This window comes from Mangifera indica, chromosome 18 (assembly GCF_011075055.1).
Source record: "Mangifera indica cultivar Alphonso chromosome 18, CATAS_Mindica_2.1, whole genome shotgun sequence".
In the NCBI taxonomy this organism is placed as follows: domain Eukaryota; kingdom Viridiplantae; phylum Streptophyta; class Magnoliopsida; order Sapindales; family Anacardiaceae; genus Mangifera; species Mangifera indica.
In genome coordinates, this window is record NC_058154.1 from 1640678 (window position 1) to 1664621 (window position 23944).

The 23944-nt window shown below is 32.3% G+C and overlaps 5 protein-coding genes and 1 non-coding gene across 13 annotated transcripts; 2 read left to right on the plus strand and 4 right to left on the minus strand.

The window, feature by feature from the left end:
- The first annotated feature begins 1328 nt into the window (after positions 1-1328).
- LOC123202446 (mitochondrial uncoupling protein 1-like) lies at positions 1329-5165 on the plus strand. Its single transcript, XM_044618395.1, has 9 exons — positions 1329-1754; positions 2158-2376; positions 2475-2553; positions 2723-2856; positions 2943-3041; positions 3139-3243; positions 3555-3629; positions 3740-3826; positions 4774-5165. The coding sequence occupies exons 1-9, from the start codon at positions 1671-1673 to the stop codon at positions 4807-4809; spliced, it is 918 nt and encodes a 305-aa protein (XP_044474330.1). The 5' UTR covers positions 1329-1670; the 3' UTR covers positions 4810-5165.
- A 1427-nt stretch (positions 5166-6592) lies between these two features.
- Positions 6593-10138, plus strand: LOC123202447 (E3 ubiquitin-protein ligase HAKAI homolog). Of its 6 annotated transcripts, XM_044618399.1 has the most exons (5): positions 6593-6751; positions 6833-6905; positions 7249-7539; positions 8075-8133; positions 8850-10138. In XM_044618399.1, exons 3-5 carry the CDS (start codon positions 7285-7287, stop codon positions 10033-10035), a joined length of 1500 nt encoding a protein of 499 aa, XP_044474334.1. In that variant the 5' UTR covers positions 6593-6751; positions 6833-6905; positions 7249-7284; the 3' UTR covers positions 10036-10138. The 6 variants fall into 6 exon arrangements, with proteins under 6 accessions (XP_044474334.1, XP_044474332.1, XP_044474331.1 ...); XM_044618397.1 differs by having other exon boundaries at positions 6833-7539; XM_044618396.1 differs by lacking the exon at positions 6833-6905 and having other exon boundaries at positions 7202-7539.
- An 801-nt stretch (positions 10139-10939) lies between these two features.
- On the minus strand, positions 10940-13683 carry LOC123202021 (reticulon-like protein B12). 2 transcript variants are annotated; one of them, XM_044617732.1, is made up of 4 exons: positions 13256-13683; positions 12852-13026; positions 11650-11861; positions 10940-11508 (listed from the first exon to the last, which is right to left on the minus strand). In XM_044617732.1, exons 1-4 carry the CDS (start codon positions 13320-13322, stop codon positions 11339-11341), a joined length of 624 nt encoding a protein of 207 aa, XP_044473667.1. In that variant the 5' UTR covers positions 13323-13683; the 3' UTR covers positions 10940-11338. The 2 variants fall into 2 exon arrangements, with proteins under 2 accessions (XP_044473667.1, XP_044473666.1); XM_044617731.1 differs by having other exon boundaries at positions 12852-13032; positions 13256-13673.
- A 650-nt stretch (positions 13684-14333) lies between these two features.
- LOC123202022 (ataxin-3 homolog) lies at positions 14334-18646 on the minus strand. Of its 2 annotated transcripts, XM_044617734.1 has the most exons (4): positions 18584-18646; positions 18478-18510; positions 16977-17333; positions 14334-15099 (listed from the first exon to the last, which is right to left on the minus strand). In XM_044617734.1, the coding sequence occupies exons 3-4, from the start codon at positions 17223-17225 to the stop codon at positions 14509-14511; spliced, it is 840 nt and encodes a 279-aa protein (XP_044473669.1). In that variant the 5' UTR covers positions 17226-17333; positions 18478-18510; positions 18584-18646; the 3' UTR covers positions 14334-14508. The 2 variants fall into 2 exon arrangements, with proteins under 2 accessions (XP_044473669.1, XP_044473668.1); XM_044617733.1 differs by lacking the exons at positions 18478-18510; positions 18584-18646 and having other exon boundaries at positions 16977-17381.
- Positions 17670-18652, minus strand: LOC123202228 (OVARIAN TUMOR DOMAIN-containing deubiquitinating enzyme 3-like). Its single transcript, XM_044618053.1, has 4 exons — positions 18584-18652; positions 18478-18521; positions 17918-17969; positions 17670-17813 (listed from the first exon to the last, which is right to left on the minus strand). The coding sequence occupies exons 1-4, from the start codon at positions 18650-18652 to the stop codon at positions 17670-17672; spliced, it is 309 nt and encodes a 102-aa protein (XP_044473988.1).
- A 213-nt stretch (positions 18653-18865) lies between these two features.
- TRNAG-UCC lies at positions 18866-18937 on the minus strand. The gene has a single exon. It is a non-coding gene; the product is annotated as a tRNA-Gly (tRNA).
- Positions 18938-23944: the final 5007 nt, after the last annotated feature.

A 23944-nucleotide genomic window follows, 5' to 3' on the forward strand; every position in this document is an offset into this window, starting at 1 on the left:
TTAATTCAAACAAGAAGTGGGATAATGTACTATCCTTATTTGTCATTTTCGGTTGCTGGAAAGCACAAAAAATCAACAAAAAAGATGAAAACCCGTTGCACTTGTGGGAGACTCGAATTTTGCTTTGATTTTGAACAGTAAATCCGTGGGAAATGTTGGGTTTATATATAAGGGCAGTTTGGTCATTTCTCAGATTGAGGGTATTTTTGCTTAAACCTTAGAATTTTGGACAATTTCGTTAACACCCTTTAATTTTGGCCATTACTATAATTTCCCTATATTATATACTATAGAAAAAATTAAAATTTCAATATAATATACAAAAAGCAATGTCACTATGAAAGCTTTCTGCATGTCCACATAAATGGAAGGGTGACTCAATTCCATCATACATTTATGGGGATTTAGTGGCAAGTTGGAGCCACAGTCAGCAGCCATCTCTCTCCGCATCCCTCCTCCGCAATCCACTGTCATCTCTTCCCCAACTGGTCCATTTGGATTCGCATATTCTTTCATGCCTTCACAAATTTTCAGAATTACTGCCCTACCTGTTTTACTCAAAATACTAGAAGACAAAAGAATACCAAAAAATAGAATTGGATTTAAACTGAACTGGTTTGAGATTAATTACGAGTTTAACTTGATCAAACCATTCCTAAACAAGTTTGAACTTAAACTTGGGAAGTATGATAGTGTCGAACTCCGACTTCATGTATTCGGCTAGTTAAATTAATAAGTTTAAACAAATTCGATTTAAAATAATCAAAGTAATATCCTTTTGAGTTTTACAATTTATATCTACTCATTTTAAATTATCACGTGCATAATTATTAGTATTTTACCATACACGATATAGATAAAAAATGATACGTATCATAAGATATATTAAATAAATATGATATAATAAATATATCTTATAATACGGTATGTATTTTATAATTTCATATATATTATAAATATAAGTTGATATACTTTTTATAAAAAATAATTATATAATACAAATATATATAATTTTAAAATTGTATAAACATTTATAATATTTTTTAAAATTATAATATATCAGTTATAATATTTTTATTATTTTATTAATATTTTATTTTTAAAAAAAATTATTATATAATACAAAAAATTAGGTTTTGAGTGCACCGTCCGATTAATATAATCTTACCCACTTAAAATTCTGACTCAAGTCTTCCCGGTTTCATCGTCCATTCATCTTCGATAATAACGCCCGTTCGCCCCTTCAAGTTGCTCTCTGTAATTGCCATCTTCAACTCTTTCCTCTTTTGCTTACAGAGTTAATTACTTGCTATAAAACAAACCAATCCCTATCTCTTTCACGTCAGCTTTTGCTTTACTAAAATGACGACTTTATCCAGCACCATTCAACATTTATATTATATAATAACATAAATCAGAAACTTGATGGCGATCAGCAAAGACCAGAACAGAACATAACAGAGGTCCAAAGAAAGGACCCAATTGCGCTTTTTCTTCTTCCAGTTGCTTGCTTTTCCCAAGATTCTCCTACCCACTAAACGCGCCATCGTATTAGCCCCATCACTCTTATCTCTCCAAATTTGTGTCCTGAACTCTTTTTAAATCTTAACTCTTCTCTCCATTTTCCTCACTAACTGCACTCTGCGCTCTTCATTTCCTCGGCCTTCAACATGGTGGCTGATTCCAAGGGCAAATCGAACATTTCCTTCGCTGGTACTTTCGCCAGTAGCGCTTTTGCAGCTTGTTTCGCCGAGGTGTGTCTGAAAAATCTATGCTTTATGCATCATGCTAAGATTGAGCTTTCAATATTGTGATCGCAGAAGCCGAAAGTTTGAATTTTTAATCTTATGCTGTTTTTGGGTTGTTTAGTGTTCGTAATAATGCATCAAAGACGAAAATTTGAATGCAATCTTTAGTTTGTAAAGTCAAATCTTTATATATATATATATATATATATATATATTAAACAGTCAACTTGTAATAATCATATTGATATGTTGGGGACAATAATTTAAGGATATGGGGGATCAGTTTGGGCCTTGAGAAACTCTTTGCTGGTTGTTTGACTGTTTTGTTTTTGAAATCATCATCTTAATTGTTTTATATGCAGGCTTCGAAGCACTTTTTACTTATCCAAGTTTATGTGATTATTTGTAGATTTGCACTATTCCTTTGGACACTGCTAAAGTTAGGCTTCAGCTGCAAAAGAAAGGAGTTGGTGGAGATGGATTGGTCTTACCGAAATACAAGGGTTTATTGGGAACAGTTGGTACCATTGCTCGGGAAGAGGGTCTAGCGGCACTCTGGAAAGGCATTGTGCCTGGGTTGCATCGTCAATGCTTATTTGGAGGGTTGAGGATTGGATTGTATGAGCCTGTGAGTTCTAAATCTTTATCTAATGTGCCCTTATAATCATATAAATTATGTTTGATTTCTGATATCTGATACATATTTGTCCACTGCATGCTTGACAGGTTAAGACCTTCTATGTGGGAAGTGATTTTGTTGGAGATGTTCCTTTATCGAAGAAAATTCTTGCTGCGTTTACAACCGGTGAGTATATTGGTTGAATGATCTAGGAATTGTGTTTTGCTTCTTCAAGTTTAGAGAAAAAATATTGTCAACATTTACTAGATTTTTGTATGTAATACAAATTGATTTTAATCCTATAGTTGTAGCTTTTCATATTCTGATTTCTTAAGTTGTGTTGTTTCATCAATAGGTGCTATAGGAATCACGATTGCAAATCCAACTGATCTTGTTAAAGTAAGACTTCAAGCTGAAGGAAAATTACCTCCTGGTGTACCAAGGCGCTATTCAGGAGCATTGAATGCTTATTCTACAATTGTGAGACAGGTTGTGCTTCTAACCCTGAATAAATGAAAATTGGAAGAAATGCTTTTGACTTTATCCAGTGTTTCTAACTCGATTGTGACTCTCAGGAAGGACTTGGGGCTCTTTGGACTGGACTTGGACCTAATGTTGCACGAAACGCCATCATAAATGCAGCTGAACTAGCCAGTTATGATCAAGTGAAGCAGGTTAGCTCAATAAAAAATTGTCATTATTGTTGAATTATTCTCATCTGACTTGGTTCTGACTTTTCTTCAACTTCTAAAATTTATATATTTAATGCAGACAATTCTGAAAATCCCAGGCTTTACAGATAATGTTGTCACTCATCTCCTTTCTGGTCTTGGAGCTGGGTTTTTTGCCGTTTGTATTGGTTCACCGGTTGATGTGGTACTCTATCTACTTTCACATCTGTTTTCATTCAGAGACATGGAAAGAGATAATTTATGATCTAGCATTTCTGGTTCCACTTTTATCATATAATTTGAAAGAGATAATTTATCATGTGCATAGTAATTCACACGATGATTGTAAAATATTGCAATTACTCTTGGATTTTATTTATCTTATAAGCAATTATACAATCAGTGTGCTATACTCTTAAAGCATGGTCATATGTTTAGTGACTTGCCGCCTCCTGTTTAGTGTCCTAACATCAGGTTAATTTATTGGGTTTATTGGCTTTTATTTTGGTTTTACAGGTTAAATCTAGAATGATGGGGGATTCTGCTTATAAGAGCACACTGGATTGTTTCATTAAGACTCTGAAAAATGATGTATGCTTGCTTCTTCTCATATCATTTTCCACTCCTTTGTTAATGTAAAACAAGTTTCAACGACAACAAACAAAAGACTTTTTGCTTACAGCATTTCATGTTTATTGCAGGGGCCGCTTGCATTTTACAAGGGCTTTATCCCAAACTTTGGACGGCTAGGATCTTGGAACGTGATCATGTTTTTAACCTTAGAGCAGGTAATTGTTAACCTTTAGTATTTTCCCAATTTGTAGTCTATTGCAACTGCATGTTTAATGATCCTTTTCATCCTGTATAGCTCTGAGAAGTTCAAATTGAACTTCATATTTTATCATGAAAATAGAAATTTGTCAATGTAACATCTTGATCTAATAGTTCACTTCATTGTTAAGATATTATTCATTTTAGATACATAGTTAATCACAGATTTGTTTTTAGGTGTTGCAACCCAAAACATGTCTATACAATTTAGTAGCTCATAGACTAGTTAACAAATCTTTTTTATCATCTCTAAGCAGTGTGGAATTTATACCTAACATTTCTCTCATATTTTGTAGTCTTTTGCAACTATATGTTTTATGATCTTGTTCATCTTGTATAGCTGTGAGAAGTTCAAATTGAGTCGCAATTTTCATGGTGAAAACAAAAATTTGTCAATGTAACATCTCTTGATCCAATAATTTGATTTACTGTCAAAATATTGTCCACTTTTGACATACAATATGTTATGATTTTGCTATTTGATTTTACAACCCAAAAGATGTCTAAATAATTTAAAAGTTTATAAATTATTTGACCAATCTTCTTTACCATCCCCAAACAATATGAAATGTTCATGCATATTTGACATCTATTCCATGCTTTGTTGTTGTAACTCTCTTAGGATAAATCTCATATTGATAAAACATATGAGAGATGTTGGGTATGCATAAATATCTCACATCGGTTGGTAATGATGATATAAGATAGATTAAATAGTTTGTGTACTTATAAATTGTCAAAATGTGCTTTGCCTTGCAAAGCTCACAAAACAAAATTGTGACGGTGTCAAAAGCGGACAATTCAAAACTAGGGGAATCTTGCTTGAATAAAATTATCTTTGTTTTTGTATATCATATTCGTGCTCATTGACAGGTTGATTTTCTCCCATTTTTTTCAATGACAGGCTAAAAAATTTGTGAGAAGCATAGAATCCTCTTGAGCTTAAAACTGTGATGATCAATACTCAAGTTCATGAAATCTGCATAGCAATTACCATGGAAGCTATATCATAGGGAATAATGAAGTCCACAGGAGCCATAAGTCTTGTCATTTTAAAGGGGGGATTCTGGCAAAACACAGACACGATTGAAGTCAATAATTGAGAATCTCATTTCTGGGATTCAACATTGTTTCAAGTTTTAATCATTTGCTGTTTTTACCCCTTTGGATGGGGTCCTTAAAGCTTATTGCTTTCTGTTGTGCCTTTAAAGAAGGAGATTTTGGTTCCAGTGTTACACAATATCAGTTTTGTATGAGGAAATTAATGTTCAATTAAAAAGTAAATCTTCATACAAATTTTTGCTTTTTTTCTTCTCAGTTTTGTCCCTTGTTTTTCTACTTTCAATGTTGGAACCATAGTTTTGAAAACCAGATTAGACTAGAGTTGGCTGGTCGTTTACTAGCAAAAACAATCTTGGTTCATTTGAAAATCCTTTTTGAGTTAGATCAAATTGAATTAGATAAAATAGTTGAATTGGGTAAAATAATTTTTATTCGGATTAGAAAAAAAATCAAAATTTTTTAATTTTACTATTGATGTTTGAACCCAAAATCTCATTAATTTAAATATTAAAATAAATTATATATATGATGAGAAATTATATATTATGAGAAATTATATATAATTATTTTGAATATTAATTTTAAATAATTAACTAATTTGATCACTAATCAAACGGTTTAATTGTTAATTAGATTGGACTACCTTCTATATTGGATTGATGTCTGATCTGATTTCGAAAACATTGATTGGAACTTGATTGTTAAGAAAGTTTTTATTTATTCATTAAATTCCAATTTTTAACATTTAATATATTGTTTCATTTTAAATTATCCAAGTTTGAAGAAAATTTTTAATAATTGTTTATCCTCTACGTATATTAAATAATTAAATATTATTTTATTATTAATATCATTTATTATATATATAAAAGAAAAAGAAAACCAATTATAAATCGCATCAAAACTTGTCTTAGATTTTTCGAAAACTAATAGTATAATTATAGGGTGAATAACATAAATAACATTTTTATCAAAAATAAAGCACAAATAATAATTTCCTATCCAAAATTAAACCCAGATAATAAAATAAAAATATTTGAAAGTTAAATTACTAATTTATTCTTATTATTTTATTTTTAAAATTACCATATTGTCCCAAATTAATAAAAAGTAATAATAACATTTTAAATTATCTAAATTATATTAAAAGTTATTTATTTTCTTTCTCTTTCACTTTCATTCTTTCATCATCTCTTTTTATAAATAAAAGAGTCTTGTCTTATAATTGTATCTTAGGAGATAAATTATAATTTTTGAAAATATTTTTAGCCTTTATGAAGATTTTTGGAGGTTATTAGTTATTTTAAAAAAATTAGAGATCTTTTAAAATTTTTTTACTTATCATTTTACCTCTTAATTATTTCAAAAATAAAAATTATACTATCAAAGAATTGAATATAATACAAAAGTATTTTTTTAGAATTAAATTGTTTATTTAAAATGTTTATTTTGATAAAAATTTGTTGTTTTGTATTTTTAAAATTAATAGATATTAAAATTATTATTTTATCTTTATATTATTAGTTTTTTATTAGAGTTTGAATTTTCATAAAATATTATTTATATAAATTAAAAATAAAAAAATATTATTTATACAAATTAAAAGGGGGAAAGTGTTTTTAAACCAAACCCTAGCTCATATGTACGTAAATACACAAATTCCCAAGGGGAACGTCGCCAACGTTGCTCAGTTCTTATTACGTCGTCGTTTCTTTCTCACACGGGCTTTTTCCTTGGGCAATTGAATTTGAAGTTAGTCCGAGTCTGGCCATTATCTCAAAGCAGACAAATATCTTCCGTCTACCGGCACAGCCTCGCCGGTTAGTTCCATAAAAAAATATTTTGCTTCATTAATTACGCCTCTATACACTATTGTCACACTGAAAATTTAATGAACGCAGCATCTATCGAAGGACTCGTTTCGTTTTGTTGGAACTCGTGGCTTTCAGTTTTTTCCTTTTTCCCCAAAAGATCGTATTAAATCCTCGCGGTTTCGCTTTTATTTTATCATCTTTTATCTTGATTCCCACTGTTTACATGTATTTATTCCTTATTATTGCATACCGTATGTGGGTATCTCTTGTTTCACCGTTTTGAAGTTTGTTGGATATAATTTAATTATTATGGATCTGCTGCATATCACTTTTTTATTTTTTCTGCATTTTGATTTAATGTTTTTATAAGTGGTGGATTCTTTGTATGCTCTTATTGAATTAGTAGAATATTCTTTGTCAAGTATATATTTTTTTAAAGCTTTCTAATTATTTTTGGGGAGTAGATTTTGATTGACTTTGGTTGTTGCATACTGGAATTGGAGATTGAAGCTGTGGGTAAAAGACTTTGAAGTTGAAGAATGCTTCAAATCAGGCTGAGCAAGGCCCCATCATCAGATGGTGGTGGAGCAGCGAAGCCTTTGCCTGCGGAGACTGTGACAGTTGCGTGCCCAGACCATCTTGTTCTTGCTGATCTTCCTGTGGCTAAGGGCATTGGTGCGGCAACTGCAGCTTCACTTGTCAAGACTGTGGGTCGCAGGTCCAGACGCCAGCTTGGTGAGCGAGTCCATTTTTGTGTTCGTTGTGACTTCCCAATTGCTATCTATGGGCGCTTGGTAGGTTCTTATTATCACTGCTTAAATCTGTTATTTGCTTTTCAGAAATTTTGAATTGCTTAGTAAAGAATAATGTTAATTTAAAATGCGCTTAAGTTTTAAAAAGGGCAAGGGAGTCAGTGAATTGTGATTTTTCTCTATAAATTGACAGTGCAACCTCTGTTGTGATGATCAATTGTGTTCTTCTTTGATAAAGTTTGTCAAAGGAAAGGATTACCAAAATTGAAAGGGTAAGGGGAATTGTAAATCTTTGTGCTTTCTATGTGAGGATGTGTACAAAGTTTAAGTCCAGTTTTCTTATCTTGTCATGCTAAGTTGTAATGCATATGTACAATGCATATATTCTTGAACTGGAGATACTTCACATAAGGTTTAAAAAATTCCTAGTTATATTCAATAGCTCATCTGTTTTTATGATTGGTTCTGCCTCTACCTATTGTCATACATTTTGGGTTCCTATAACATGTACTCTGATCAATGTTTTAGTAGGTGTATATGATATTTATTGTATGCTAACAAGTTTATATCCTTGCAGAATCCTTGTGAGCATGTCTTCTGTCTCGATTGTGCCAGGAGTGATTCAATATGCTATCTGTAAGGAGTCTTCCTGATATTGTCTCAATACATTCTTATTATTCATGTAATGTTTTTTGATGCTCTTCTTTCATGTGCTTGCTCACAATAATTTAAGGAACTCAACGGTAACCAAGTGCTATTCCTATTCAATGTGATCTTTTTTTGGTTTAAAGGGGGCCTTGTTTGGGGAACTTTTGCTAGGTTCGATGCATGAATATATTTATAGGTTGAATTTTGAGCATCTGAGACTTTTGCTTGGGCTAAAATCTACACTCCCACCTTAACTTAATATGAGATTAATTCACATGTTTAGGGTTTAGGTTTTAGGGTTGGGTTATTGATTGAAAGTCTTCAATCCCACTTGTTGCACATGAGGTTTTAGGGTTTATGCACCTGACTGTTTGCACTTAATTTATGCATCTAAGTTCTTCAGTCAACAATCAGGGATAATCATGGTGCATTGCCTTTGGGTTTAATATTGATTGGTGTAGCATATAATGAGGCTTTGCTTTAAACAAGAATAAGACTTATCAATAATTTTTACCTTGGTTCCTTCATATTTCCTTGTAGTATCTTATTAACAGGATAGGACCTTATAATTTTTGCCATTAGTTGTTAAAAGACTTAAACTCTAAGGCTGAAATGGATATTTGAAAATAAAAGCGAACACTTTTTGAACCAATTAAACAGTTGAATAATGCATTAAGTAGTTTCTCATTATTCATCAAATGCAGTTGTGATGATCGTATTCAAAAGATTCAGACAATCAAGATGATGGAGAGCATATTCATCTGTGCAGCCCCTCACTGCCTCAAGTCTTTCCTAAAGAAGACTGAATTTGAGTCTCATATTCACAACAGCCATGGTGACCTTCTGCAGCCTAATGCGGAGAAAGAAGAAGGTAATGAATCTGAGAGTCTGAGTGCCAAGCAACCTACAGTTTCGGATTCCTCTGTTCGAGCTCCACCAAGGCAAGTCATTTCTCCTGGTTCTAATTCTCAGCTCAGTGATCGTGAAGACAAAGCCAGACGGCAACAATCTAGAGAGCAACCAGCCCCAAGGACTGTCATGCCACCTAAGGCACCAGTTTTTGGGCAAGTTCAAATTTACCAATCAGATACCCAACCCGAAAACAACCTTCCCCCAGGTTTTGAGAGGCCTGGCCCCTATAATCGCTTTAACCAGGGCTTTGATGCACAAGGCGTCCCACAACAAGAATCTAGCCATCAGCAGGGACTTGTATCAGAATCCCCGTTTCCTGAATATCCACCTGTGCATTCCATGCAACCACCTAATTTTGTTGTCCCCATGAATTCAAATCCCATGATGATTCCACCATTTTCTGTACCTCCTTTCCCAACTGAAGGATCCCAACAGTTTTACGGTGCCCCCTATGGGATGCCTAGGCCAGACTTAGCACCAGAAATTGGATCAGAACAAGCATCATTATTGGGTTTCCCACAAGGTCCAACAGGGGGAGTAAATTTTCCAGGAAGTTATCCTCAGCCCTGGAACACTGGTCCCACTGGTATGCCTTTTGAAGTTCCCTCAGTGGGTCAAGGAATTCCAGATGGTTTTGGAAACATGTCGGATTCCCAAAGTAAAGCGGCATTTTATCAAGGCTATGCTCAAAATCCAGGTGGCTTACGCATGATTCCTCCCCTACCAACTGCCAATAAGGGAATGGAGGCTTCACAGGGTAGTAATGCAATAGATCCCCGGGATAGCAAGGGTATATTGACTTCACCACAAATGTCACTTCCTCCACCACCACCACCGCCACCACCAGGGCCCCCACCGCAGTCTCACCTGCCACTACATAAACAAGGTATGTACTATTCTGGTGATATGGTTCATGATGGTCAGGGTTTTGGATGGCCATATGAGAGTCGAGATAGCTATGCAAACAGCCAAGACTAGAAAAATTGCCTCTATTTATGGGCATAATGGCTTGTAATTTTTTTTTTCCTGGGTCATGCTGACTCACATGTCTAATGATACTAACATAGCAAAATTTTGAGCATGTCTTCGTTTGCCAGGGCAGAAATCTCTATACAATGGTTGCTGGGGGTGTAGTAAAGTGAGTAAGCATAGGTTTGCTCGTGTTTGATTTAGCTCAAAAGAGTTGAGCTCAAATCTAAATTTGAGCTCACCAAGTTTTGACAGAATTGAACTTGAGTTCGAACCTGATATGATAAGCCAAACTCAAGTTTGGTTTGGTATTGTCACATTTTTAAAATTTGATACTATTAATTTTATATAATTAAGTTTTTAATATAGGAAAACATAGAATAAAATTGAATTGTAATTATTAATTATATGAGAATTTTGGAATCGGGAATCTCTTTAATAAGTTGCTTCATCCATTATAAAAGAACTCTTAATTCAATTTCAAATAATTGACAGAAAACAACTCACATAATTCATTATAAATAAACTTATTCATTTTTTATATTAGTATAATTCAATCTCTTTTCATCTTTTCTTTTATTAGAATATATGAATTTTAAAAATGATTTTTAAATTAAAAAAATTGTTAAACTTGGGTACTCATTTCGAACTATGAGTACTCATTTCGAGATGGATAGGTCAAATCTTGTGCAACACCAAATTCCAAGATCAATAGTATTACATGATTCCTTCCTGCTTGGCTTGCCTTACGCTTATGTTGCATAAATTTTAAACTTCTAGTGATTGCCTTGATCTTAAAGAAAGATTATCATATATTAAGTATTCATTATAATATTTGCCACATTATTTGAGAGTCAGATAAGAATGGCTAGGAATAATCATGAAGAACTTGAAAAGTATTTGGACGGTTGTATCAGTAGAATGAGATTTTATACATTTTCCCTCATCAACAACAATGGAGAGAAGGGTCAACGCCCACCAAAGATGGTGAACCCAGATACATTTTCATCATAAAAAAACATAAAGGGTATTTCAAAGCCAAAACTATCTCATTGTATGATTTTCAGATTACCTCGAAGTGATCAGGGTACTGCCTCCCATATTTCTTCTAATCAAACGCTCTCACAGCCTAAAACTCAGAAATCTAAATAAGGATACAAAGAGAAGAAACCATTTATGAAAAAATACCTTCTCCCACACCCTGCAGCTCGGTATGAAAACAATCAAACCATGCCAGACCATTGGCACTCCCCAGCACCTCACAAAAGAAAACCAATATCACAAAAGGAAGTAATTACCATGCAAGGAGAAACTAGCTTAGTTTTTTCTTTTCCAAGACCCATTTCCTGACTTTGCAGACAATTTTCGCATCGAATTTCACATACAACTCCTGCAATTTCCTGTAGCTTGTAATCACGCATTTATCTATACAATCTTCATATCGCTCATATAAAGCTGGAACTGTAAGGATGATAACGAGGCCTGCAATAGAAGAAATGAATGGAATTATAGAAACTCAAATTCAGGTTACAATTAAAGAAAATTCACAAATTCTTAGAAATAAAGGAACTCTCCCAGAAGGACGATTAGTTTTCTGTTATAGTTATTAGATCTAGAACTTACTGGTATAGCCTAATGTAAGAAAATCTGTGAAGCCACCAATGAAAGATATCAGCCACAAGAACAAAGCTACTTTGAAAAACAACTTTGAGTCCTTTCCCAGGGCAATGTCCTGGGAAACTGAGAGCAAATAATTCATATTGGTGCGAACGTAAGTTGCCACTTCATTTACCGTTTCTTCTGAGAGATACAACTCCGGAAGGGGTGGAGCAGGCCTGTTCAGGAGAAAGAAAAGTGCAATTTGATTGTATTTTTATAACCAGAAGGAGATATAAATTGAACATTGTTTTCAATCTAGTGGTGATACTTATTACATTCTGTGAAGTGCAGGATCACTGGAGGTAATTGCTATTTCTTAACTGAAGTACACTTGTATGGTGTGTGTGTTCATTCTTCCAACTTATAAGATGAGGCAACAACAACTACACCCAAGATCAAAGAGAGAAAAAGACTGATGCATATGAGAATTACATTTTCAGATCAGTTCCAACTTTGCAAGGCCAGAAGTCATCAAAGCAAACCAAAAATCTTGTAAAAAGAAAGGCTTCTCCAAGATAGCTTTGTTCAAACTTTGTTCTCGAGAGAACTTTGTTCCATCCTAATGAATCAACAGAAAACGCAAAACTGACTTTTAAGGGGATACTTTAGCTAAATAGTATACCCAGAAGAAAATCCTAACATATCTATTTAAATTAAATTATATACACTTATAATGAGTACCAATTTAGGTGTAAATCATGATGTGTCATCTTGTAATAGGTTGATATTGAATTAAGAATAAAGTAACATCAAATCATATAGTGATATATTATCATTAACACCCAAATTGGAATTTATTATAAGTGCATATAACATTACTCAAGAAATCACTGTGAGGACTGGCTCTGCAATGGCATGATGGAACAGAACATTTTTATAAAAAATTCTGAAAAAGAACAATGAACTCTAAGAGTCCTTGCATCTTCAACTGGGCGATGATAATATCCAATCAAGCTTGAATTTGAGATAAGCCCATAAAATGTAGTTCATAAACAATTGAAATTAGAAACGCCAGTCCCCAATTGCAAAATGGAGGAACTAGAGTGGAGCAAAATAGTACATAGATAACATAAATCACAAATGAGTATAGTCATCATTTGCATGCACTTAAAATGCACCAAATAACATCAACATGTAGTTAGAGGCACAATTTAATTGCATATTACCGATTAAGAATTGCTGCAGATTTGGCCCAAAGAAATAAAATGGCAAAGAGGAGGAGGAGAACACTAGAGACAAGAGACAATAGAGTATAACCAGATCTCTCAAACACCACCCAAGCAGCAAAAGTTACCATCAATATCCCCAAAGTTAGATTTGTTTGCCTCCAAAGAATCACATCTGCAACTGTTAAAATAAATATATCAAACGTATAAACTCTTTAACAGCTAGCCTAATTACCCCATTAAAGCAAGATCATCAAAGACAAAGGCCATCTCTTCATAACTTTATAGTTACATTTAAAGGATATAAAATCTCCTTAATTAACACCAGGGATAAATGCAAAAAGAATGAACTATATATCGGATCATCAAGAATTAAAAAGAGGAAACCATCGAATTTGACTTACCAAGATTTCCTCCAAGGATTTCATGTACAGTTCTCTGTCTGTCAAACAATCGATCAGAGGACCCCATTTACAAGAAACTGAAATTAAAGATCTTAAAAACTCCAAAACAAGGGAGCTTTGGGATGATCTTCAGAAAAAAGAAAGTAGAAGTAAGCTTCTGTTACTCCTTATATCTAAAAAAAATATATTTTTTAAAATTTAATTTGGGTAATGTTCATTGTGATGAATATAAAAATAAGGGATGAAAATTGAAAAAGTGTGGTTGGTGAGTCACAATCCAGCCTAAAAGCATCACCCCACAAATAGCTTTTTGTTTTTTCTCCCATTTTCAGGACTTTTTTCTTGGTAATATTTATTGCCCACAGCATAATTTTCATCGTGGAATGTGAAGACATTCATTCCTTCTATCCTGCCATTCCATGCATTGAGATTTTCACTTGAGGGTATTCATGTCATTCAATTTTTGCATCTCTGTCTTCTGTCAACGGTGCGTGTGCGCGAAGACTTTAATGGCTGCTACTTTGTTCAAGCACTTTATGGGCTATGCGCAGTGCAACTATCATAAATTTGGGCTGTAAATACAACTAGTATCTGAACTAACATAACTTCAGCCAGTTGTGTACAGAAATGAAGATGGTATATTTTAGACCTCTTCCAATTCAAGGTTCAAGATGATGTCACCCCTTGCCGCAACTAGTCTTTAACTTCACCGGCTATTTATACTGCGGAAGGCTGGGCAGCAGCACAATCTCGACTCAGTTACACAAATCCCGAATACTAATATTTATTTTAAGTCAAATTATGTGAATTATAGGTGTGTAATATTATGTATACTATTTTTTATATATAATTTATATATTAAAATAATATATCATCTTATAATTAAATATTATTTTATTTTTAATTTAAAATTATTTAATCATATTAAGGAGTTAACAAAGACCTCGTCTGTAACTTCGGTAGGAATTAGATAAGGCTCCTAGTGACGAGACAAGAAAGTTCAGACACAAGCAGAACCAGTACATTAACCCAGCATGTATGCATGTAAACCTGAGGAAAAATGTTACATTACTCCAGATACTGAAAGCTAAAATGTCATTTCTTGATACCGCTTTGATAATGTTATTTGAATTGGACAAGGTATAGTGAATGTATATACTACACAAACACAAGGATTCATGTTAAGGAGGCGAATCGACATCTAACCTGATATTTGATCATCATACTTGAACGGTAACAAAAAGTTTACAAAATTATTCCTCTCGTGCAGTTTTTCCTTTGCTATCTTGATTTTCAATTTTTGGAGCACAAGTTTCAACACTAGCCATTGCTGGGGAAGAATCCAAGAGGCTGGCAGCTATTGCAGCCTTAAGGTCCTCATCTTCATTCTGAGAAATTGCACCAGCCTCCCCAAAAGAAAGTAATGGATCAGATTGCTCTTCAGTCAGCTTCATTCTCTTGGATTCCTCCCTTGTGTTGCAAGATTTAGTAATCCTCTCAGCATCCTCAGGCAAGAGCCATTGGCCGTAACCAATAGAGGTTTCTGAGGATGAAATAGGGCACTCCTTTGGGAAACTTCCCCTAACCAGGAAAATGCTCCAGCCAAAGCCTTTCAAAGAATCCAAAGAGGCTGAGAGGTAAAACTTAGAAAGGTGCTCTGGGGCTGCATAAAGACTGTCAAAATTATACCACTCTCCATTCACTTTCCGGATACAGAACCAATGGTCATGCAAATGGCAAATGAAGGCATTTTCTTGCTCAGGATCAATCTGGGCTGGCTCAGCGATGGGGCAGTTAAGAGGAATGACCTGCAGATCCCACACCTCTAATGCCTTTTGTAAAACCTTCAAAAAGAATTTTTGACAGGATCAATTTGAAAAGTACTATGAATGTTACCAAGCAAGATCAACTGCAAAAGGAGCACATGCTCATGCATTTAGATTAGCCAATAAGAATGGTAACTTTACCCAAAAGATGATAATCATCACTAAGGCAACATGCACACATACACTGACAGACAAACCTAATCAAACAGCACAATCTGATTTCATAAACTAAAGGCTCCAGTGCATGTGTGTAATGCGCGCATAAATCATGAAGCCTTAACTACATGTGGTACATAGGAACTGGTTACTAATTGATATTTTACACCTATATTGTTGAATTAAAGAGACAAAGTAGCGCACTATATACACTCAATGAACCTCAGCATTAAGAAAATATTTTCTAATTAAATTTGTGTTTGCATGGAAGGAAAAATCCACACCATGTTAAATGAAAAGGAAAAGGAACATAGAGAACTACAAGGTGCAAGGAAGATAAATCAATGTCAATCTTCTTTCTTCATAAGGAGATTCAACTAAAATCAGATGTAATAAGCAACAAAGAAAAACCATGAAGTGGAAAGGACAGAGACCGAAGAAAAATTAGTGATAAATTGTCATAGTTTCACCAGTTCAGAACCACAAGAAAGCTCCAAAAGAAGAAAGGCTTCATTCTAAACTCAGTGTTTCATTCATACTACACAATAATGCAGTTCACACTCTCAGTTTCAAAAGAACTACTCATTGCTCTAGATTTTTTAGATACTATGGCCACAAAAGCTTTTATTTCTTTGAATGATTTTCTGTGACTGGGGCAAACATTGTCAATACCAGCAAGAGTAAGTACAATGACCACTGAGCAACATGATTGAGAATTTACTTAACAGTAATAGATGACACATTGATGGCTGCAGGCATTCATTCAAAGTGCCTTTGATTATTATTTTGTGCCAGATGCCCGAACTTTTCAAAGATAAAACCATCACAAACACCATTAGCATTATTGAAAAAAAAAATCAAATCATGAATTTGAAAAAGCAGTCAGAACAAAGAGCTGTATGTGGAGACTGCTACACTACTTCATATACAAAATCTTGTGATATCTAACAAATTATATCACATATTAAATCATTCTATAATTAATGTGAGACTCTCAAATCATTTGTCAAATCCATCCATTTCCTAACCTCAGTCAAAATAGACGAAGGCTGAAGAAAAAGAGTTGAAAATTGAACCATAATTCTCATACATTTCACTAAAGAATATCATCGTCTCCGTATTCATGACCATAACCGAATTCAGCACAGTTTAGATGCTTTTGAAAGAATACAGCAGCCAACTCTTTTTCCCTTAGTTTCCGAGTGATCTGACTTCGAATAATGCAAATCAAACAAACTATTCATCTTAACATACTTCCCAAAAACAGACTAAAAGATACAGAATGAATGAACAAGTCTAATGGCAAAAAGATTCAATTTATAATTCACATTCTTCATACATAAGGAAACAAATAAATATACCCTTCAACACATAAAAGATCATTTTCTAATTGGCAAGCAATGAATTTTACCTCTCCTTTACGAATACCAAACAATTAGGTATTCATTAACAGCAGTTCAGTCCTTTATTAGCAGAATTTTTCATGCTTTAATACCATTATCACTAACTTCAATTTTTAGGTAAAAGCATTGCATATAGGGTTTTTATTCTTGTGTTCGAAATTCTGGACATGTTTCCGGGTAATTACTAATAGCTGACCTCACGAAACTGTTATATTCCTTGCTTATTTATTCCTCCGAATCCGAATTTTGTTGACAATCGAATTTATAAAATAAATACTAGCAACAATTCTTGTTAAAATGACCGGAATAATGCAGTATCAATTTACAATTCAGTACCTGAATACTGAAATCGCCGTCGAGAGAGACGTTATGAGACTCCTCCGTGAGTAAATCACCGGAGTAAGCGGAAACGCCGCCTTCAAGCATCATCTGTCGCTCCTTACGATCGAGATCCGACGCCAGAGCTGCTAAATCAATTTCGGAGAAAAAGGGACCCTGTAACACCGTGTTGACGCAATGTACAGCGCACAGCTTGGACTCTTGTACCTCGTGGTACAACATACCTCCGTTACTTGCCCCTTCCATTCGTATTATCAATCAAAAGGCAATATTCTCAGTATGAATAAATTCGTACAACCCTAAAGTTTGCTGCGATCGTGTTTAGTTTAAACTCTGATACGGTGGCGTTTTAGTCTGCACGAAGAGAAGAAGAGGAGGATAAAGAATGAGATATATATATATATATATATATATATATATATATATATATATATAGAGAGAGAGAGAGAGAGAGAGAGAGAGAGAGAGAGAGAGAGAGAGGAAGCACTTTTATTAGAAGCGCTTCTATAAATTCCACAAATCAAACAAACCCAATTATTTAAAATAAAATCTTTGAATAAAATTTATTGAATTGATTGAAAACAAATAAGAAAAAATAGTATAATTCTCCATCTTTCAGGACAAAATTTGAGCATTTCCTTTCTTGGCAAATGTCATTATTTATGTATTTCCTGCTCTCATGGTAAAATCTCAGATAAGCAGGTCATAATGGTTTCTACCACTGTAATGAAGCCGCATGTCTTTCCCGGGTTTTCCTTTTATTGAACCTTTGAGAAACTCAGCTCCATACTCTGCAATTGGGATAAAAGAAGAGCCCCCTCCACCCCTTTTATGCTGCAATTCAGTTTTTAAGAGACAAGCAACAGAGAAAAGAAACTATGAAGATTCATTTTTGGCTCTGTGATATAATATTCATCATCCTGATTGACCTAACAAACTTGAAAATGAAGAAGAATGGAGAAATCGTCGCCTGAAACTAAGCAAGCTATACTGATATCAACTCAGCAATGAGAAACATGCAGTCTGCCATAGAAAGTTTCCCATGAATTAGCCTTCTTATATCGAAAGCTCCCAGATTACATCCATTTGGATGCAAAAGAAACATTTAGAAAGACAATCATATTCACCCATATGTCGAATTTCCGCAGCTCTAAAACCAGTTCTGGGGGTTTGACTAACAAATAAACCTGACAGTAGGCAGGTTAAACTGAAGCAATTAGAACTGGCAATTCATATTTAGAAAAATTTCACATCCCTTATGCTCCGTTATGTAAACAATGATGGGCTGACAACACAAGTTAGACAACACCTGGTGCAGAATTCATAGTCAATGGTCATTATGTAATATTCACACAAAAATATACATAATCATCATGTGGACACATCTTGCAAGACATCAGCAATTGCTGATGCAATTATCAAGAAGATGATCATCATCTTGAAAAATAAAAGGATGAAGTGAATAAATCAAGCAAATATACATTAAATGGGTACTAACCAGTAGTTCCGACTCTCCACCCAGAAATCAGATCTGTCAATGCTCTGGCAGTAAGTACAGACAGAATTAAGCATATGTTCAATAGAAGCGAAGCCTGAAAACTTACCAAACCATACTTCAAAGACTCATCTACTGTAATTGTGATCAATTCCTCCTCATTCTGCCGGCGTACCATTATCATATATAACCTCCTTCACATCCATTCATAATTCATCTGCATTTTCATAAATGAGGTAAAACCATTTACCTAAACTTATAGCAATATCATCTGACCATCTATGAAATAAAAAGACATGACAGCCCAAGTTTCCCACCTAGGTTTAAGGCATAGAGAGTTTAACAATTAAGCCCAAGAATTCTTACACAAGCTTTAAGCTAAAAAGCCAATTGCGTTTGCCGGGAGTCGAACCCGGGTCTATTGCTTGGAAGGCAATTATCCTAACCGTTGGACTACAAACGCTTGCTTGTCTTTCGAAGCTAATTATAAGAATAATTGTGCTGCCTAAACTTAAGGAAATCTTCGACATGATGGGCAGAAGACATGACAGTGAGCAATGCTGGGCTGTTTTTGATACGATCATACCTAGGTAGTCTTGGCACGGTCCATAAACCGGTGGTTTCGATTCGAAATCACCAGTTCACAATTCAAAAAATTAATGACCGTAAACCGAAACCGTAATAGGATGGTTTCGGTTCATGACCCCGGTTCGAAACTGACATTGAACCGTCAATTCTAATACATGATCTTGATTTAATTTTTAAATTATTAATTACGATAACTGAAAATTAAAAGAAATGTTTGGACTTGATTTTTCAATCAAGCTTCCTACGTATCTTTTTGGGGTTTAGAATAATCAAAGCCTATATAGTTCTCTTACCTTTGCATATCTAATAGCTGACAGTGCCCCCTTACCTTATCATTCACCTGTACTATCTTGAGTATTATTTCCCGTCATCGAACTATCTTGGATGTAGGAATTTTTTAAGAGTGTTATTTCATCTTCATCTATTGTTGTTATTGTTGCTCCACATCTACATATTGGTTTTCACTTTCTTGTGTTGAAAAATCATCTATAAATTGATTTTCATTCATATTTGATATATGTGAATATTGACCAAATCTTCTATTACCAGAAGAATTTTCACTACTTGTTATTTTTTGATAATAAATAAAATTAATTATATAATTAATTATGAAAGATAATAAATAAAATTAATTATAACAATAAATTATATAATTAATTATGAATTATATAATAAAAATAGAAATTAGAATTAATACAAAATTAAGAAAGAATTTAATTAAATTAAAGAGAATTTGATTGAATTGAAAGATTGAGAAAATATTAAAAGTTGAAATAATGAGAATGAGAGTTTGAAGGGTTGAGTGAGAGAGTGGAGAGATTGAATGAAATTTGAGATATTGAAATTTGAATTGGAATGGGTATATATATATAGAAAAAAAATTGTTTAAAAGAATTTTAAAAAATAGGGGGTGAAAAGGCAGTTTTTAAAATTACAGGGACCAATCAAATTACAAAATTTTCAAAGTAATATAAATAATAAAATATATATTATTAGTATATTTTGTTTGATTTGTCAATAATAAAATATTCTGATAATATTCTATTATTAATGGTGATCTAATAAGTAATATAAAAGGTAATATAATTATTACTTATATTTTAAATATTAAAATATTATCAAGGTAATCGTAATTTTATTATAATTATATCTTCACTTTTATTTTTTTAAGACAAAAATAAATTTATTTTCAATTAATATAATAAGTAATACGAATAATATTTTAAAATAATTATATACGAGGGCATTTAAGAAAAATAATATTTTATTATTCTTTTTTTACCTTAAATTAAATATAATAATTATTTATAATTACTAATTTTTATCAATTTTTATCAAATATAGTAATAATTTATATTCAATAATCTTCAAGAAAATTTTTTACTTTTATTAATAAAAAATTTCTCAAACCAAACACACTTTAAAAGGCGTTTGGTTTGAAAAATGTTTTATTATCAAAATTAAAAAATTTCATTGAGGATTACTGGGTGTATATTATTATTATTATTATTATATTTGATAAAATTTGATAGGTATAAATTATTATTGTATTTAGTTAGAGGTAATAAAAAATATTAATATATTATTTTACTTAAATTTTCTTAGGTGTAATTGTTCTAAAATATATTTTATATTATTTATTATATGAATTGAAAATATGATTATTTTTACCTCAAAAAAATTAATAAATAAAGATATAATTATAACAAAATCAATATTATCTTAATAATTTTTTAATATATAAAATAGAATTAATAATCAGATTATTTCTTTGTATTATTTATTATATTATTATTAATAATAAAAAATTATTAAAATTTTTTATTATTTATAAATCAAAATAAAATAATAAAATAATAAAATATAAATTATTACAATAATTTTTACTCCCCCTGACCGAACAGCCCCTAAATATATTTGATTGTGGGATAAGGCATGGTGGTTGGTGGTGAGCTGTTGGGCACGCAAAAGGAGTGATGGTTTGATGCTTTCTCTTATTTGCGGGGGTTTGATGGAAAATAACTTTATTAACCATGTAACAAGTTACAGTACAAAATTGATGGACTAATGAAAAATTTTTAACAGAGCTGGGATGACAAAGAGTCAGCAAAGTTCGGATGATAAATAGCCATTTGACTTTTTGGGAAAGGGCAAAGGACTGATTTCCAACCAAGATTTAAATTAAATTCAAAATCACATTTACAATAGTTAAAAAATTCAAAATTTTATTTATGGCTTAATTTTTATTAATTTTTTAATTAAAAATAAGAATAAAATAATTATTTTACTGTTAATATTAAAAAGATATAAAATTTATTATCTTTTTCCTTTTAAGTTTTAAAAATTAATAATGTTATCTTTATTTAAAGTTTAAAAACTTTAAAAAATAATATTTTCACTTTCAAACTTAAGGTTTCAATATTTTTTAAATTGCAATCACCTTCTAAAACTTTCAAAAACACTAGTTTTACTCGTCTCTTCAACTTCAACTTCTGACACCCTTTCGACATTCTTCGATACTTGAGTTGACAGTAAATACTAGTGCAACGAAAAAAACAAAGATCTCTTCATCTCAACAAAGTGCGATGAAGAGACAATGCGATGAAGAGATCTCCGTCTTTTCCTTGCATTATCTTTTTCCATTGGGTCAGGAGAAGGAGGATGTCATAAGAGATACTGAGAGTTGAAGTTGAAGAGTGGGGTGTAATTGCTATTTTTGAAAGTTCTAGGGGATGACACAGTTTGAAAAATATGAAAACCCTAGGTTTGGGCTGAAAATGTTATTTTTTAAAAGTTTGAAAACTTTAGATAAATATAAAATTTTTAATTTTTAAAACTTATTGAAGGAAAAAATAATGAATTTTATATATTTTTAATATTAACAGTAAAATAATCATTTTACTTTTACTTCTAACAAAAAAAAAATAGTAGAAATTGTATTATAGGTAAGAGTTTGAGTTTTTCAACTATCAAGATATGATTTTAAATTTAAACTAAAACTTGGGTGAGACACAATCTTTTGCCCTTTGGGAAACAATCAAAATAAATAATGGGTAAGCCACCTAACAAGTACGTTCTAAATTTGCTCTTAAAACTGTTAACAAAGTTTCTAGAAAGAAGACTATAATGTATTCAAGCTCCAAAACAAAACTCACAATTACAGCCCATGGCAATTTAAAGGTTGAGACACATGTTCTCTATTAAATTATGGCCAGAAGACTTGTTCTGACCCAAGGTTTAATATATAAACCAAAATTTTTATTTATCAACTTTCAAAAACTTAAATACCAATCTATGAATTAATTTTTGTTAAAAATCTAAATTAAAGTTTGAGGTAAAATCGTTATTTAATAAAAAAATTTTAAAAACTAAAGTTTTATCACATTTTCTCTCTCTAAGTTTACAAAATATTATTTCCTTTCTGCTTAAGGTTTGAAAAATAAACATTTCCCCCCTAGGATTTGTGGTTTTCCCTTACTCCTACTACTGCTCCAATGATTAGAGCTTACCAACCTCCATATTGGTGCTCCTCTCTCTCCTCGACAATGACACTTAGTTAGCCCACCTATAACCAGGTAATGATGACGACGAGTATTGGTTTCAATCGGAAGCATAGACAATGACAGGTATTAATGACTATATTTGCAGTAGTTGACAACAACTTCACAGGCTCAAACAATGGTTGAAGATGACAAATTCTCATTGCTACTGTGATCGACGTTTATTCTTCAACAACAATGACGACAGGTTGTCGGTTGTCGGTTGTCTTGAAAGGGATTTTTAAAAGGCCAAAAGACTATTTCTCACCCAAGGTTTGGTGCAAACTGCTTTCTCACTTAGTAATTTTGGAAAATCCAAATACCTGTCATTCTGTTAAATTTTACTATTATTATTAAAAATAAAATTGTTATTTAATAAAAATATTTAAAAAACTATAAATACATCACATTTTACCCCACCAGGTTTAAAAAATAATATTTTACCCCACCAGGATTAAAACTAACAATTTTACCCCACCTTTCCCCATTAAAGGTTTGAAAAATCAAAATTTTCCTCCCAAGGTTTTTGTAGCAACCGCCAGTGCCCAAAGATGATGGTTACAATAATATTCTCCCTCACTCTTAACTTCTCTCTTAGCCACTATCAATTTTTTACCACCATTGACTGTATAATATCCTTCTTAAATTAATATCAAGGATTATAATAGATGTTAAGTTAATATATTTGTTATAGTTAATTTGTAGGTGACTTCTTGTTACGATTTTATATTTGTTCAAACTTTAATTCGTTTATGTGTTTTGTTTAATGTAGTAGATTTGATTTTTATTTTTATTTGTGTTATAATGGTTATGTTACATAATTTGTCTATAATAATATTTTAACACGTGTTTTATAGTGTTTAAATTTAAAAATATATATAATATATAATTTAATATATAAAATACATATAATTAGACAAAATTTTATAGGCTTTCACACAAAATTAGAAAGCCAATCAAATTGGCGGATCAAAATAGTCTAGTTGGAATCAATACTCAAAATAATTTTTTTCTTAATTTAATTTAAAAAAATTAATTAAATATTATTTTATTTTTAATTTAAAATAATACTATCTAAATTATTATTTTTATTATAAAAAAGAGGGAGTTAGAAGTAAATTCGGTTGAGTTTGGGCAAGCCAAAGAAAGTCGTATGGTCAGAGTTTGGAGAATGGAGTCGAGTCCTAGGAGAGCATCGAAGGTATCGAGACAACAAGAAGTTCAATCAAGGTGTACACGTGTCAATAACGAGGGTTCACAAAAAGGAAGATGTTTAGTTCAACGACCAAACCGAAAAAGGGTGGCTCCATTACTTCACATAAGAAGTATCGACACACACATAC

Coding starts and splice junctions, on each gene's coding strand:
- LOC123202447 (XM_044618397.1), top strand. CDS start 7,285: ATGCTTCAAATCAGGCTGAGCAAGGCCCCATCATCAGATGGTGGTGGA. Junction 7,540..8,074: donor TTGCTATCTATGGGCGCTTG/GTAGGTTCTTAT, acceptor ATATCCTTGCAG/AATCCTTGTGAGCATGTCTT. Junction 8,134..8,849: donor AGTGATTCAATATGCTATCT/GTAAGGAGTCTT, acceptor CATCAAATGCAG/TTGTGATGATCGTATTCAAA.
- LOC123202228 (XM_044618053.1), bottom strand. CDS start 18,652: ATGGTACGCCGGCAGAATGAGGAGGAATTGATCACAATTACAGTAGAT. Junction 18,522..18,583: donor AGTCTTTGAAGTATGGTTTG/GTAAGTTTTCAG, acceptor ACTTACTGCCAG/AGCATTGACAGATCTGATTT. Junction 17,814..17,917: donor CCATTCTTCTTCATTTTCAA/GTTTGTTAGGTC, acceptor ACTGAATTGCAG/CATAAAAGGGGTGGAGGGGG.
- LOC123202446 (XM_044618395.1), top strand. CDS start 1,671: ATGGTGGCTGATTCCAAGGGCAAATCGAACATTTCCTTCGCTGGTACT. Junction 2,377..2,474: donor GGATTGGATTGTATGAGCCT/GTGAGTTCTAAA, acceptor CATGCTTGACAG/GTTAAGACCTTCTATGTGGG. Junction 2,857..2,942: donor ATTCTACAATTGTGAGACAG/GTTGTGCTTCTA, acceptor TGTGACTCTCAG/GAAGGACTTGGGGCTCTTTG.
- LOC123202022 (XM_044617734.1), bottom strand. CDS start 17,225: ATGGAAGGGGCAAGTAACGGAGGTATGTTGTACCACGAGGTACAAGAG. Junction 15,100..16,976: donor ACGGCGATTTCAGTATTCAG/GTACTGAATTGT, acceptor TTCTTTTTGAAG/GTTTTACAAAAGGCATTAGA.
- LOC123202021 (XM_044617731.1), bottom strand. CDS start 13,322: ATGGGGTCCTCTGATCGATTGTTTGACAGACAGAGAACTGTACATGAA. Junction 11,862..12,851: donor TCTGCAGCAATTCTTAATCG/GTAATATGCAAT, acceptor TCTCCTGAACAG/GCCTGCTCCACCCCTTCCGG. Junction 11,509..11,649: donor TCTTACATTAGGCTATACCA/GTAAGTTCTAGA, acceptor CTTCTATTGCAG/GCCTCGTTATCATCCTTACA.